Source organism: Pelobates fuscus, chromosome 2 (assembly GCF_036172605.1).
Source record: "Pelobates fuscus isolate aPelFus1 chromosome 2, aPelFus1.pri, whole genome shotgun sequence".
NCBI classification, from domain to species: domain Eukaryota; kingdom Metazoa; phylum Chordata; class Amphibia; order Anura; family Pelobatidae; genus Pelobates; species Pelobates fuscus.
Genome location: NC_086318.1, coordinates 359970481 through 359986483, shown reverse-complemented (window position 1 = coordinate 359986483; position 16003 = coordinate 359970481). Strand labels below are relative to the sequence as shown.

At 39.1% G+C, this 16003-nt stretch overlaps 1 protein-coding gene across 1 annotated transcript in view; it reads left to right on the top strand.

The window, feature by feature from the left end:
* Positions 1-1613: 1613 nt before the first annotated feature.
* The window catches only part of BUB1 (BUB1 mitotic checkpoint serine/threonine kinase), a 31419-nt gene continuing 17029 nt past the window's right edge, over positions 1614-16003 (top strand). Inside the window, exons 1-16 of the mRNA XM_063443666.1 lie at positions 1614-1738; positions 3910-3969; positions 4051-4192; positions 5240-5436; positions 6284-6324; positions 6692-6777; positions 8207-8256; positions 8620-8813; positions 9292-9443; positions 9905-10263; positions 10410-10465; positions 11996-12121; positions 13704-13820; positions 14819-14927; positions 15004-15076; positions 15515-15692. Coding sequence (XP_063299736.1) covers positions 1716-1738; positions 3910-3969; positions 4051-4192; positions 5240-5436; positions 6284-6324; positions 6692-6777; positions 8207-8256; positions 8620-8813; positions 9292-9443; positions 9905-10263; positions 10410-10465; positions 11996-12121; positions 13704-13820; positions 14819-14927; positions 15004-15076; positions 15515-15692 — 1963 coding nt within the window. The 5' untranslated portion in view covers positions 1614-1715. The remainder of the gene's footprint in view (positions 1739-3909; positions 3970-4050; positions 4193-5239; positions 5437-6283; positions 6325-6691; positions 6778-8206; positions 8257-8619; positions 8814-9291; positions 9444-9904; positions 10264-10409; positions 10466-11995; positions 12122-13703; positions 13821-14818; positions 14928-15003; positions 15077-15514; positions 15693-16003) is intronic.

Sequence of the window (16003 nt, the reverse complement as noted above, 5' to 3'; positions counted from 1 at the left end):
TCCCTGATAACACTGAAATTGTGGGCCACTTCCACAAAATGCTGTGCTGGCAAAGGCCCTATACAATTCCTACCTGTGGTACCGCACTCCTTGAGCACTGTGTTAACAAGCATTCCAAAGTATCGCTCCCCATTCCCCCCTTAAAAGGTAAGAAAACGTAGCTTATTTCCAGCATCGCGTGGGTCCGACAGTGCAGGCCCTGCGCCAATCTGCCACTTTGGCTGACATCATCAGAATTTATGACTTCAGCCAATCCAATGCATCTCTATGGGAAGAGTTTGGCATCTTAATGCAGAGCGTGGGGACACTGAACGGCAATGCTGCACACTTTGCAGCACTGCCCCAGGAAGCACCTCCAGTGGCCATCTGTGGAGTGGCCACTTCAGGTGTCTCTAGGGAGCAATGTAATCAATCACTGCCTTTTCTCTGAGAATACAAGGTTTACTGCAAAAAGGCTGCAGGGACAGGATATAGCGACCAGAACAACTACATCAAGCTGTTCTGGTGACTATTGTGTCCCTTTAAGGCCAGGCTAGTAACATAGGACATTAAAAAATGCATAAAAAATATTCAAAGAAATTAAAAATAAAAGAATAAATAATTACCACCAAATATCCTCACAGGGAAAATACTCTCCAATCAGGAATATCTCATTTGGAGTCTATTCTTATTTTCTAGCCTTAAGTTCAACAGAGGTTTGTGGAATAAGTCGTTTATACCCCAAGAACAGCTCCACTTATCACATATGATGAATGCAACTGCTCTATAGTGAGTGTAAATCATACTAGGGTTAAAATGAGGTTATACGCAGCCCAGTTCACCGTAAGTGTGCTAGGTTATACTATAACCAGCAAAACGTAGTCTACACATGCGCGGTCCGTATTACGCCTCTGGGCAGGAGAAAGCACAGCTTAGGTTGTAAATAAACAAAGCCACATAGTGATTACTGCTGTCACCAGGTTTGCCATCCATATTTTAATTCACTACAAATCTGAGTTTATTGAGCAGGGTCCTCACCAACCTGTTGTAACTGTACCATTTTATAATTATCTAATTTATCGTTAAATGTACCTCTTAAAGCTCTGCGGAATAAGCTGGTGCTATATAAATGCCAATAATAATAATAATAATAGTGAATAAACCACAAAAAAGGGTCAAAATAACCTCAGTCATGAACATAACAGCACATTATTTTGGGTAACCCTGTAAAACTGCAGTAGGATCATACTGAAATGAGTTTGTGTGAATATAATTACTTTAATCTTGTATTATAGAACTAGCCCACTAACATCACTTGCTTACACTACAACAACTCAAACTTCCCTTGAATAAACACGCCCTCCCGATAGCCACGCCCTCTATTATCGAGCGTCTAAGGTCGAGCCAAAGAAAACCTGGGAAAGTGAAAGGCGTTTTAAGAATATTGCCCTTATCAAAGATGGCCGTTTTCCCCCCCAACCACGGCTACGTCACTTCCCTTTACCTGGCCGCCATGTGCAATCCCCTCCCTCCGGTGCTTTTGAATGTGATTGGCTGGACGGACGTCATGTGGCAGCCAATGCAGAGCTTGCATTTTAAACCCGCGCTTGCGCGGAGAGTTTGAATCGGTTGTTGGGATGCTGAGTGTGGCGGAGGATCGTGTGATGTACTGTTTATCGCTATAGGATTGTTTAGGACTTTAGGGTATCGGGAGTGTCTGAGAGCTCGGCTCAGCCATGGATTTACAGAGCTGTGTGCAGTAAGTGTCCCCCAGCTGGGCGGTAATTTATATATACACATCCACTATAACACACAGCGCCCAGCCAGGGTCTGTATGCTCAGCACTAATGTTATTTACGAAAGGGCGAGTTTTCTAGACCAAAGTAACCGAACTGAAAACATCTGACTTGTGTAGTATTTCCAGTTTGGCTATTTGTGTTTAAAATTCACTCTGAAGTCCTTAAAACATATATTAGTTTTGTTTTTTTGTAAATTACTAACCTCTTAATGACATCTTTATGACTCCATCCTTCATGGACCATGACTCTCCCTATCCTCAGCCAACCTGGCTTGCCAGGGATTGGTGTTTATTTTTGTTCTGTTAAGCCAGGAATTGTTTACTTTTTGTGAGGGGGGATTTTAAGTTTTAGTTCATTACAGCTGTCATTGGAGATTGGCGGGGTTGGAGAATTGTTTACAACTTGGCTATTTTATTCTAAAATGTGGAATAAGTCTGTGAACACAACAGGTTTAGAGCAATCTAGGGGAAATGTGAAATAAGTTTCTGTTAAGTTGACTAAAGTCTTAGGAGCTTAATCCAATGTCATTTGGAAATGTATTATAAATCTTTTGATAGTTTTTTTTTTTTTTTTTTGGTCTGAATTCTCCAACAATAGAACTCTTTATCGATAATGGTGATGTTTTCAGGATTTGACTTAAAGGACCACTATAGTGCCAGGAAAACATACTTGTCCCCCTCGCCCTCAGGACCCCCCCCCCCCCTCCCGCTGGGCTCTAGGGTGAAGAAGGGTTTAATCCCTTACCTTTTTTCCAGCGCTGGGCTCCCTCAGCGCTGGGGACTCTCCTCCTCCTTTCCTGTCATCGGCTGAATGCGCATGCGCGGCAAGAGCCGCGCGCGCATTCAGCCAGTCTCATAGGAAAGCATTCTCAATGCTTTCCTATAGACACTGGAGTCTTCTCACTGTGATTTTTCACAGTGAGAAGCGCGGAAGCACCTCTAGCGGCTGTCAATGAGACAGCCACTAGTGGCTGGATTAACTCATATGTAAACATAGCAGCTTCTCTGAAACTGCTATGTTTACAGCAGGCAGGGTTAATCCTAATTGGACTTGGCACCCAGACCACTTCATTAAGCTGAAGTGGTCTGGGTGCCTATAGTGGTCCTTTAACCAGAGATGGACCGGAACTGACTAGAGAGTTGAATAATTTAAACTGAGTTGGTGACTTAATCGTATTCCACTATCGTAGTTTAATACTTGCAATTAACTGGTCGCAGTATAGTGTATAACCCAGAATGTGAAGCTCATAATGCAAAGATACAACATTCGCCGGAAACCCATGACACACACTATTCTTCCCAAAAAAACATGAAATTCACATAACATAAATGTGATGCACTTGTACACTTGTTTTCATCACACCTGGGAAGACTTGTTCAGATTGCCATAATGACTCTATTTGCGAAGATTTGGAGCACACAGAATAAAAGCTTAGTTTGACAATATGAATACAGTAGACTTGCATTGCAATCTGTTGCATATTTTAGTAAAGCCCTAAAATTAAAACTACATGTACGCTACGACTGACTATCGATTTTTATAGTGCATGGTTTATGATCTGAAGTCCTGTGCTAATAGCCAGGCCTTAAAGCTTACCTGCCACTGCAAGCCATAGTGTACCCACCATGGTTAAATTTTCACTTGCTAGTGGTGAGGGTCCATTTTGGACCTTAGTATAGTATATATTGGCGTTTTGTGGTGGTACTCGATCTTGATGTGTGTGTGTGTGTGTGTGTATATAATTAATAAGGGCTGCACTCATGGTCTTGTAGAATAGAATGGGGTTCTTTATTAGGATCAACGTTTCCTGATGAAAGTCCCTGTGGGGGACTGAAACATTGATCCTAATAAATAACCTCATTCTATTCTACAAGACCGTGAGTGCAGCCCTTTTTCATCATTGCCATTTACTTTGCTTAATGGCCTGGCACCCATGAACATGAAGGACACATGTCTCTTCTCAGCCTATGTAACATTATTCATACTGATGCATACATACCACAGTTTAATAATAAGAAAACGTTGCTGTTAGAAACTATGGAAGTTTATTATAACAAATCTTCAATCATGTGTATGGCATATTTTATTTTTTTGCTATTGTTATTCAACTCTGTTTTTGTTTGCCTTTTAGGTTGTTTGAAGCCCATATTCAGACATATAAAGGAGATGATCCCCTGGATCTATGGGAAAGGTCAGTTTTATACCTTTTCATAATCTCAATAAATCTCTGTGTTGTTTGTACGTGTACTTATTGTCTGAAATGTCTCTGCAGGTATGTGCAGTGGGCCGAACAGGCTCTACCACCACAAGAAAAAAGAAATATTTTGTGTTTATTGGAACGGCTAGTAAAGAACTTTATTGGAGACAAGAGATATTCCAGTGACGAAAGATACCTTAAGCATTGCTTTAAGTTTGTGAGTACACTTTTAATCCTATTGGAATTGATTTAAAAAAGAAAAAAAAAGCCATTTACAGTGGGATCTACCACCACCATGAGCCAAGTTACCTTGGCCTCTATCACATCCTACTAAACTGTAAGTTTGAGAGACCAGTGGCTCTCAGCACTTTCAATCTACGCTCCCTGAGATGTTTTTCATTTGTGAGCTTGTCTGTAATCCTTATATATTATACAATCCTGAGTATCTTGATTCTTTAAAAAAAAAAAAAAAAATGCTGCAAGTCGCATCTTATTTAAATGTGGTAATCCATGACCATAGTAGTTGATAGTACAATCCAGATACCAGATGGATAGTACAATCCAGATGTGTAGATTAGGGTATTGTTAGTTATGCTTTTGTTACTCTTTTTAATCTACTGTATCAATCCTTATTTTAATTTTTTTCTTAAGCATTTAAAATTATTCTCCATTAGCCCACTGTTCCTGTCCCAATCTACATTGTTTCCCTTTTTGCGTCATACATCTTTTTTTTTTTTTGTATGTTATCTCTTGTGTTAGATTCAAGAGGGTTGTAGTCCAACTTTTTTATATATACAATTGAAAGCTGACCAGCTATAAGCCCTAGAAACTCTTACTGTACTCGTAATGCACTCTGTGTAGCAAAGCTATAGAAAAATATTTAAATGTATTAGTATGTGTATATAGAAAAAGAAATGGATATATCCATGTCCTAGATGAATAGATCGATCTACAATTGGTCATCTCTGGCCTGTAAGTGCCTCAGAGGATGAATATTATTATTATTATTATTTTATGGTTTATATAGCGCCAACAAATTCCGTAGCGCTGTACAATGGGTGGAATATATAAACAAATAGGACATTTCTCAAACCTTTAATGGTTACTGGGATTGAGTAAAATGAACGGTCACAAACATAAAGCTGATGGTTTCTCATGGGGCTTCATTAAACCATTATTTTAGTTTTACATGATCACATCCTTTAAACAGATGATACGGGCAGCTTAGTCTAAGATGTATTCATTGTTCTCCTCCTTAATGCAGGCAGAATCAATGGCAGATCCAACTCCTTTCTTTGAGTACATGCATAATCAAGGAATAGGTCATCGCTCAGCACCGCTGTATGTGATCTGGGCTCAGCAGCTGGAAGCCAAAGGTGATGTGCAGTCCGCAAACAAACTTTTCCAAATGGGTTTTCAGCTGAATGCAGAACCACGGGATATCCTGGATCATCACTACAGGTAAGCATTTACTTTCTGACTGACCTAACTTCTCATAACTACGAAATGTAGGTCACAAGCTAACAAATAATGTGTATTAAAGTGTTTCCGATGCCCTATTTAAAGGGACATTACAAGCACCATAGTCACTGTAGCTTATGGAATTCGTTATAGTGCTAAAAAGTTGTCCCGGAACACTTGCCTCTTAGAGAATCTCAAATGGAAAGAGATTAAAAGGTTTTAGTATGCAGTGTCCGCTTGCTAGCACCTTCATCTCTACTATAAATTGTAGTTGTTATGGTGCTTTCAGTGTCCCCTTTGAGTTACTTTATTTAGTTTTTGTGTCATTACACAGACTGCTAAACACTCTGTGTTCATGCTTGCCATTATGGAATACCATCCTGCTCTCACATTTCTCTGTGTGGATTGTTTCATGCAGTTATTCATATTATGGTTTCTGAAGGCTGAATAGTCTTCAATGTGATTTTTTTTTTTTTTTTTTTTAATGCACCATGTAAATGTAAGCCCTAGCGTTTGGGTACTGTGTTAGACAAGATGACTGCTTAATACAAATTTAATGTAAATATAAGGTGAAGTATGGGAGGGATTTCTGTGAATCATAGGAGTGTAGACCCTACTCGGATATGTAGCACACAACTTCACAATGTTAGGGGCCTGCCTGCCTTACTCTAAATAATACATTACACAGGCCCGCAGCATATCTTGTAGAAGTTTATTCATTTTTATTGAAACTTGTAAAGTAGAAAAACTATTTTGTTTTCTGTAGTTAATGGTGTCTTGCATTTACTGTTACAAAAAAAAAAAAACAAAAAAAAATAACTGACTTTTTTTCCCCCCCTTGTTACAGGGCTTTTCAGATAAGGGTATCTCAAAATGTGGCAGAACGAGGTAAGGAATTTGAACATCTCATTTTGGAGCAATGTAATTGCATCTTTGAAACTTGAAATAAAGCACTTGGCAGCATAATCATTGAATTGAAAACTGGACGCAAAATTTAGACACAGGTTTTTACAATAGATGGGTTGAATTTATTTTATTTTTATTTATTTTTTCCCTAAGTGGTTAAATGCTGGCATTAAATATGCTGAAAAAGCAGCGTCTTCATTTCTGTATTCATGTTTGCAGGAAGTCAAACCATGTCCTGCCAAATGAGTTAGTCATGTTCTTGTACATCCTGGTAAATGTTTATATATGAAAAGTATTGATTCTGTTAATAAACGTGTGGCTTTTTTTCTTTGTTTTCTTTGCCACGTAGGTTCCTCTGTTGCACCCCTTAAGAATTCGCAAGTTGTAAATCAGATAGTTCCCAATACGGTGGACGTTGATCAGGCCAAATGTCAGGTAATCCAATATACATTATGTTACCACTACATATTATTACTATATATTTGTAAGCGAAGCTAGATGTATAATTTAAAAAACAAACTGCAATTAATATTTGACCCTTGGTGAGATCAGCTTGCAATGAGCTTGCGGTAAGATATTTTTACAGTTTTTTGAGGTTGGGTCTATACTTTAGGTACGTACAATCTTACCTGTCTGGTATACCAAAGCCTAGTAAAGTTGCAAGTGACAGTAGGACTAGTAGGTAGGTGCATTATTCTACTGGCACCGCCTTTTGATAATGGTGCCAGGAATACGTATGTCTCTTCATTAGTTATTGTGGACCCGCCTTATAAGGATTTTTCTGTTTAGTATTTCTTTCTGGTATACGTGTTTCAGTGTGAAATATTAATAGAGTTAACGGTGTGTATTACTAATCCCATTGTGGATAGGAGGAAAAATAGAGAGGTGATAGGAGTGTGATGTAAGACAGAGAAGAGTCAGATGCAGTTACAAGATGAGTAGAGTTCCGTATCGCGATCGGTAGAGGCATCAGGCAGGCCAGCAGTATAGGGGGCAGCCAGGCAGAGCCCTCTTGGTGTCCAGAGACAGAGTGCAGGCAGAGAGGGAGTCGCGGTGTAGGACGTGCCTGATACTTCCCTTCTCATTCTAAGTCCCCTAATTCCTCCCTGTCGTCCCTCAGGGCTTTACATGGCTCCCAAACCCTTGCAAACTTCTTTAGTGTCCCTCTTACATGTGCCGTTGGTTTTTCCATTAAAAAGTTATCCTTGAGTTTGAGTATCCACACACATTTTATTTATACAATATTAAAGCTTCAGAACAAGTTGCAGAACATGTCACAATAAATAGTAATATAAAATGATAAAGCAACAAATGGCATCTTCATAGTTCACTATTCACAAATACTTAGAAGTGGGCAGTCAGTTCAGACTATTAGAGAACAAATGGCATATAGGCATAAAAGCATTAAGGTGGTTGACGTGGACCCAGAAGAAACGGTCTGATTCTCTGCTTCACAAAAATACCCCAAGCCCCCCCCCCCCCCCCCTATATTTTGTGATCTATTGCATTTGTCATTAATATCTAGTCCCAAACCGGAATGCATCTGAGTTTTCTGGGAAGGAGAGACTGATCTAGGAGCTCTATCTGACCAATAACTAGCCCATAGTACCCCAGCGCTAATACATATTGGCTTTCTGCCAAAGCAATGAAGAATTGGTATAACCAAAAAAAGTCTCTAAAACATACAGCATCCATTGATTAATGCTGAAAACATTGTATAGTGTTTATGTTCAGGTTATCAATATACTGTCCTACTTTAGCAAGCAATACATTTATCATTTATTATAAACAAATCGCTGAACACTGTAGTCTTGCCTGTTTGGGATATTTGCAATACATTTATACTATTTTCTTTTCTTTTTAGAACCCTACAGGAATTCAGAATCCATCCACATGTAAAGATGAACCAAATGTGTAGGTGTTCACAGCACTTTTCATTTTTCTACTGAAATAAATAACTCCCTTTCTACAACTGTGTAATGTACACTGTCACCTAATTGATATTGTCTAGGTTGATTGCAATTCACACTGATAATGGGGAAGTGTTAATTCATTGTTATGAATGTTGCTGAGAGTGGTGACGGTCCCGGGGCTTAGAGTTGAGCTCCATTTTGTATAAAATCATTCTTTACCAATTTAATTTTAAAGATGGAAATGGTGCCAATGGCTTCTGGGCCATAGAACGCTGTTGTTATCCTTTAAAACTAAAAGCATTCAGAGTGGTATGTCTGTTTTTTCCCCAGTTTAATAGATGTATTTATTTTAAATCTGAATCAGTGAAAGGTATGTGACCATCTCCAAATCTGCTGTGGTTCCTCAATCGGCCCAGTCTTCTGGTGTGGAATGCAAGCAGGTACCCATGTACTGCAAGGAGAAGCTGATTTGCGGAGACTCCGAGCTCTCATTGGAGGAATACAGAGCCAGTATCTACAGGAAGAAACTTGAGCAGCGCCGAAAGATGCAGCAATTTGGTACTGAATTCAGTAATGTGTGAATTGTTTTAGTAAATGTAATGGATTCCTCTAGTCTAAGAGCCATCTGCAAGCACTTCCTTCCGTGACCATTTGCTAGCGAATTGCAGTAGTTTTGGTTGGTAAATACCCCTGCTGAAAACCCTAAGGCTCTTGATGCGAAGTGAAGAGCAGAACATCAGTGTTGAATTGTGAGCTGGCATCCACTTTGCAATAAAGATCAACCTTTCAATAATTCAAGGATTGGAATGAACGTTGTGTATTGTAAGAACATGACTCCTTGTTTTTCTCTAACTGGTGACCTACAGGCAGAATGTGTACCACAAGAGATTTCGCATTGTAAAGTTTTGATTTCTATTGTGCTTGTGAGGCATTTCCTCTCTCCAAATTGTGCATGTGTAATTACAATCACATTATTTCTGTGACTTGTACGGGAGTTATTTACCCTTTTTTTTTTTTTTTTTTTGTCTGTGATCAGAGGAAGAAGAAAAGAAATATTTGAAGGTCCAGGAAGAGACTGCTTTACATGAGCGATTGCTAAAGCAAAAGATGGAACAACTAAGCAGCTTGCTGCATACTCAGAACAAGCCAGAAACCTTGGCACCAACAGTTTCAGAAGCACAGCATGGGGTGAGTAGGGCACATTGGGGGCTTTAACTGTCCACATGGAAATGCAATCTTCAAAACTCTCAGGATATGCATTTATTTATAAAGCACTGAAACATTGATAAATTTAGTTATTTCTGAAACTCTTTAACTGATTGCTTTACCCTTACTGAGGTCTCTGTGTTTTCCAAGGCTAGAGCCCGGGCATTTGTTTCTGTCAAGTAGATGTAAAATTATAATAAGTGTGGATAATAGTTATTTTATGTGTTATTTGAGAATTTAAGGCTTCTACATTTCTTTGGAAATTAAATTTAAATATACTGACAGTCTGTGCTGCAAAAATTGCTATGTATTTACTTTGCTACAATTCTGATAACCTGTTGTGACTCAGTAAGTTTATATTAAAATGTAAACCGCATGCAGGAGAAAGCAAAATCCTGCCCAAAAAATAATTTTTCCAATTATTCTGTTTCTACTCCAAACAGGCCTCACTATTGTCTGAACCAGCCACAATGAACTCTACAGGTTACCCAGCTCTTGGTGCAGGAAATATCTCCATTGTACATCAAGAAGAGATGTCCACATCTGGCCACCTGCGGCCCGTTGTCATCTCTGCTCCACATGTGATTCAGCCCATGCCATCTCCTGCAGTGGCCTTTGAAAATAGCCAGCTTGCTACTTCGAGATTAGATCAGAGTCTTAACAGAGTGCCTCCTCATACTCAACCTCTGGGACATCACAGCCAGTACTGTGCTCCTGTGACACCTGGGCATGCCATGTTAACCCAACCCTCATCGGAGCATGATCGATCTGCAGTAGCGTTTCCAGACGTTCCCAAACCACTGTGAGTGCTAGTGTGTGTCTCTCGATCTTCAAATCTTATCCAGCATTCTTTTAATCATATTAAAGGGTTTTGGTGTTGCTGTTTGTTTCATCTATTGCTTTATATTAAACAATAAGTATGTTAGCTGTGAATTTTTTTTATCCTAGGTGTCACAATACTAGCGGCTCTCATGGTCTAAAAGGCATTCAAGGGATAAAAGAAGGTAATATTATACATGTTTTTTATTTTTCATTAACATACATGTTTTGTTATAAAAGTGCCAGCATTCTGTAATCCTGGAGCTACACATGGATTTCAAGATCAGAGACAACATAGGTTTACTTCAGGGAGATCATGCCAAACTAATCTTATAGATTTTTTTTTGATTGGGTAACTAAAATTATAGATCAGGGTGGTGCAGTAGACATTGCTTACCTAGATTTCAGTAAGGCTTTTGACACTGTTGCACATAGAAGGCTTATTAATAAACTGCAATCTTTGAGTTTGGATTCCAATATTGTTGAATGGGTGAGGCAGTGGCTGAGTGACAGGCAATAGAGGGTTGTAGTCAATGGAGTATATTCGAAGCTTGGGCTTGTCACCAGTGGGGTACCTCAGGGATCTGTACTTGGACCCATTCTCTTTAATATTTTTATTAGTGATATTGCAGAAGGTCTTGATGGTAAGGTATGTCTTTTTGCTGATGATACTAAGATATGTAACAGGGTTGATGTTCCAGGAGGAATAAGCCAAATGGCTAATGATTTAGGTAAACTAGAAAAATGGTCAGAGTTGTGGCAACTGACATTTAATGTGGATAAGTGCAAGATAATGCATCTTGGACGTAAAAACCCAAGGGCAGAGTACAGAATATTTGATAGAGTCCTAACCTCAACATCTGAGGAAAGGGATTTAGGGGTGATTATTTCTGAGGACTTAAATGTAGGCAGACATTGTAATAGAGCAGCAGGAAATGCTAGCAGAATGTTTGGTTGTATAGGGAGAGGTATTAGCAGTAGAAAGAGGGAAGTGCTCATGCCATTGTACAGAACACTGGTGAGACCTCACTTGGAGTATTGTACGCAGAGACCGTATCTTCAGAAGGATATTGATACATTAGAGAGAGAGTTCAGAGAAGGGCTACTAAACTGGTTCATGGATTGCAGGATAAAACTTACCAGGAAAGGTTAAAGGATCTTAACATGTATAGCTTGGAGGAAAGACGAGACAGGGGGGATATGATAGAAACATTTAAATAGATAAAGGGAATCGACACAGTAAAGGAGGAGACTATATTTAAAAGAAGGAGACTATATTTAAAAGAAGGAGACTATATTTAAAAGAAGGAGACTATATTTAAAAGAAGAACTACCACAACAACAGGACACAGTCTTAAATTAGAGGGACAAAGGTTTAAAAATATCAGGAAGTATTACTTTACTGAGAGGGTAGTGGATGCTTCCTGCTGAAGTGGTAGAGGTTAACACAGTAAAGGAGTTAAAGCATGCGTGGGATAGGCATAAGGCTATCCTAACTATAAGATAAGGCCAGGGACTAATGAAAGTATTTAGAAAATTGGGCAGACTAGATGGGCCAAATGGTTCGTATCTTGCCGTCACATTTTATGTTTCTATGTTACAGGACCAAATTTGTATTTAAGATTCAAAAACTATGATACAGCTGCATCCAGTGGTGTAAAAATCTGATTCATAGCAATAAGTTGCATGTCTCTTTTTTTTTTCTGTCTCTGCAGTTGCAAACTCTTCTGGCAGTTTTGTAAATGCATCTCATATTACTCCAAACACTTCCCTGAGAATGGCACAACCAACACCTTCTAAGGTGCTTCCTTCTCCCACTGTCAACACAAGAGAAGCCCTAGGTAAGCATTACATTCCCCATATCTGATGGAGCTTATTAAGCAGACAACACATGTCTTCGCTGTGTGTGTTAAAGTATGACTCTTGAATAATATTTGTCTATGTAGTGTTGAGATATACTTTAGGCTGAAGGTGACTGCCCTGCCTTTTTTTTTTTTTTTAAATCCACTCCCTACTCTGGAATCGAGATGAAGATTGAAAGTGTGTTTTAGTCAATTGGGTATATAATGATACAGATAAGAGCTTCTTTCATCTTCATTAGGTCTACAGCAGTTTACACACTGCTGCTGTGACATAAAAGATTCCTCTTGACTAAAATATTTTTTTTAGGGTATGTGATCACCATGGAACTCCTACAGGTGCTCTGTACACTCTCACGTTGCTTGTACAACAACCATGTGGCCACAGGTAGATTCATTCATGGAGAGAAAAGCTATACCAAGTTGTGGCAGTAGCTAACAGAGTTGCTTCATTCAGGGTTTTTCTTGAATGACGTTGCTTGCAAATGAATCTGAAGTCCCAGTTGTTTTAATTTCTATTCTGTGCACACTGCTTGAATTTATAGAGCATTCTAGCACCTTTAACTACCTAGAACAGTGATGGCTAACCTTGACTCCATAAATTGTTTCTGGACCACATTTCCCATGATGCTCAGCTAGCTTTTAGAGTCTAAAAGCTCGCTGAGCACCATGGGGATAGTAGTCCTAAATGATTTATGGTGTCAAGGTTAGCCATCACTGACCTAAAGTATCCCTTTAGGACTAAAATTTAGGAGGAACTCAGTAGCTTGCCCTCTGTTTTTTTTTTTTTTTTTAAATTCTTTATTTTTCCTTTTCATAGCGCATATAAGGAATTCTTGCATTCCCGCCTCGCCACAACAGCGATTGCGGGCGTAGTATGGTACATAGTTATATAATTTTATGTTGCGCCGTTAGGAGTGTTGTTCAACTGAGTTACATTTGTTCTGTCCGAAGACAGATCTTTGCATGCAATAACTTATAGCCATATATAGAAGCCATATACAAAAGTAATTTTGGTATAATAATGAGGGTAGCTTGCCCTCTGTTAAATCCCACTCAGGTATCAAAATAGTTTTTGCTCACTTGTGCCATAACAGATAGACCCTATTCCAAGGCATATAAGACTCATCCCACCCATAACAGCAGCCTATAAACAAAATGCTGCAAAGTACTTTCTACACGAGAGACCACAATCCCGGATGATCGTTTTGGCCTTTTTCGGCCAAGTCAGTGAGGTGTAGCTGATACCCCTCAAGGCACTGTGAGCACAGGGTCCACATCTGGATTACCCTTTTAACTTGGGGACAGCCAAGTTATGCTTTGCAACAAAAACAGAGGATATGAGAATTTATAAGTCTAAGATTTAGAAATGTAAACAAAGTTACACCAGAAAAATGCTACAGATTTGTTTTGTTTTTGGTTTTCTTATGTTTCCCTTAAATGTAGCTTATTCAATATGATTGTAAAGAAATGCTCATTAAAATGCCTGTAAAGCATATTAATGGGCTAGGCTGTAAAGGACTTCTTTTTCCTCCTGCTTGACCCTTTCTTTGTGTGTGTGCAGGGTTTATAATGGACATATTCCAGACCTCCACACTCCCCGAGAATGAGGATGAACAGGATTTCTTTGATCCACCTGATAAGAGCGAGCAGGATTTTGAAGTATTTTGCCGCAATGACAGTAAGTTGGTGTACCTGGGTGTTTTGCTTTATATTATTTCCTAATGCTGCCTTCCAAGAAGTAATGCAAGCTCCTGTAACACACCCCACCTAATTCTAGAAAAGCATGCAGGTTACATGGGCTCTGTTTTTGATGGGTGTGCAACACTTTATTATAGCAGTCAGAATATTACTTGGCTTCCATTGCTATTTACCTTTGTCAGCCCACAGTCAAGTTATACGCAGGGAGTTATGAGAAGGATGAGAGGACTTAAAGGGACGCTGTAGCCACCATCATATTGAAGTAGTTATGGTTCCTGGAGTTCATGAGCATCAGGTCCCATATTCCTGCTAAATTGTTTTACTCACAGTTTAGTAGAGATGATTGATCCAATGGCAGCCTGCAGACGATATTGTTAGGCTGAACTATACTCCACTTTATGCCATATCAAGGTTAGTGGGCGGTGATAGGCTGAGATTGTCAGCCGCGCTCGCTCAGACATTCATTACTCCAATATCTGGAATTAATTGGTATGGCGTGTGGTAGAAGCATCGCTCTGCCATGTTGTCATTAGAAGCTGGGCTGTAGGTTGCTGGGGACCAACCTTTTCTCCTAAGCAGTGAGTAAACTTTTAAGTAGAGATGAAGGACCCAGCACTCAGACACCATAACCACTTATATTCTACTTATATTCCTGAAGTGGTAATTCTGCCTACAGTGTTCCTTTAATGATTAACCACGCATTTAAAATGAAACACAGTTAATATATATATATATATATATATATATATATATATATATATATAGCCAGATCTTTATGATTTTCTAATGCTTTAAAATAAAAACTTACAGAACTGATCATTTCAGCCTCTAATTGGCAATAATCATGCAGTGACTTTAGGTTTGTTAATTATCATTCTTAGTTGTCCTTTCACCCATTGTGTTTGTATATGGATAGTAAAAATCAAGACATGTGGTTCACCGCATAATTTGGATTTGTAATGTCTGTCTTCTCCACAGATAAAGGCCCTCCTACTATTGGTGGTTTCCTGGCATTGGAGAATGTTGCTCCTGCTTTACCCTCTGGCTTTTCCATTTTTGAGGATGATGCGAACAAAGCACATAATGGGTAAGTATCCAAAGTACTTGGATAATACATTTCTATCTCTATGATGGAGCTTCTAGTAACCATTCTCTCTCCATAGGTTACCCCACAGTAAACCAGTTGATGTGAAAACGTTTGGTGAGCGCCCTGTACTCGCACACTCCAAATCTGTTGTGAGTATGAAAATAGTAGGACCAGTCTATCGTAAAAAGTGACCTGTTATTAAATGGGTAGTTTTCCACTGTTTCTACATAATATGGAGCATGACTCCTGATAAAATGTAAAAGTTGTGTTTCTATATGCAGTTACTTAAGCTTGAGTTAATGTCCTAAGCCAGGAATATTGGTTTTTTTCCTTCTTCCATTTTAAACATGGATTAATAATTAGGCAAAAATGTGATTCCTTGTTGAACTATTTTTCATGTGCCCACCCAGATTCCCTTGCAGTAGTAACATCACTGCAAATTTGAGATTTATGTATATAAGATCTCCTTCTTTCTCTGTTAGTCTACTCATTGTACAGCTCTGCAGAATTTACACACCTTTTTACATACTGTATGATGATCATCCATTTGGTCACAACGTTTCATGATTGCTAATTTTTTTTCTTAGGATGAGGCCAGAGCGAGTGAATCTCCTGGAGAAGACTGCACAGTGTGGGCTTCCCGTTGCAACAAAACTCTAGCACCAAGTCCAAATAGTACTGGGGACTTCGCAATGTCTGCTCGGCTTGCCTCTACGCCAGCCATCAAGCTAGTTGAAAGAGTGTGCCAAATCGTGGCGGATAAAGGTAATAAATTATTCGACACCCTCTATTTGCAGTTCTCAACATTGAGACTGAAGTTCACAGTACCCTCTGATTGCATTTCAATGGTTCCAATAAATGGTTTGTTAATCTGCAGAGCAAAATATGTTTTAATGTATACAGGTGCAGCAACTAGGGGTATCTGATATATAATCGTGTCTTACTGCTTGAAAGTATTTCAGGGATGATTACATTCTCACGTTGTCTAAGCACACTTATATACGCAAGAGGGATAACTGAAAGAAACTGTGGTGTATAGCATTGAGTTCTTTGTAATCTGGCAGTTGAAAGAAGTA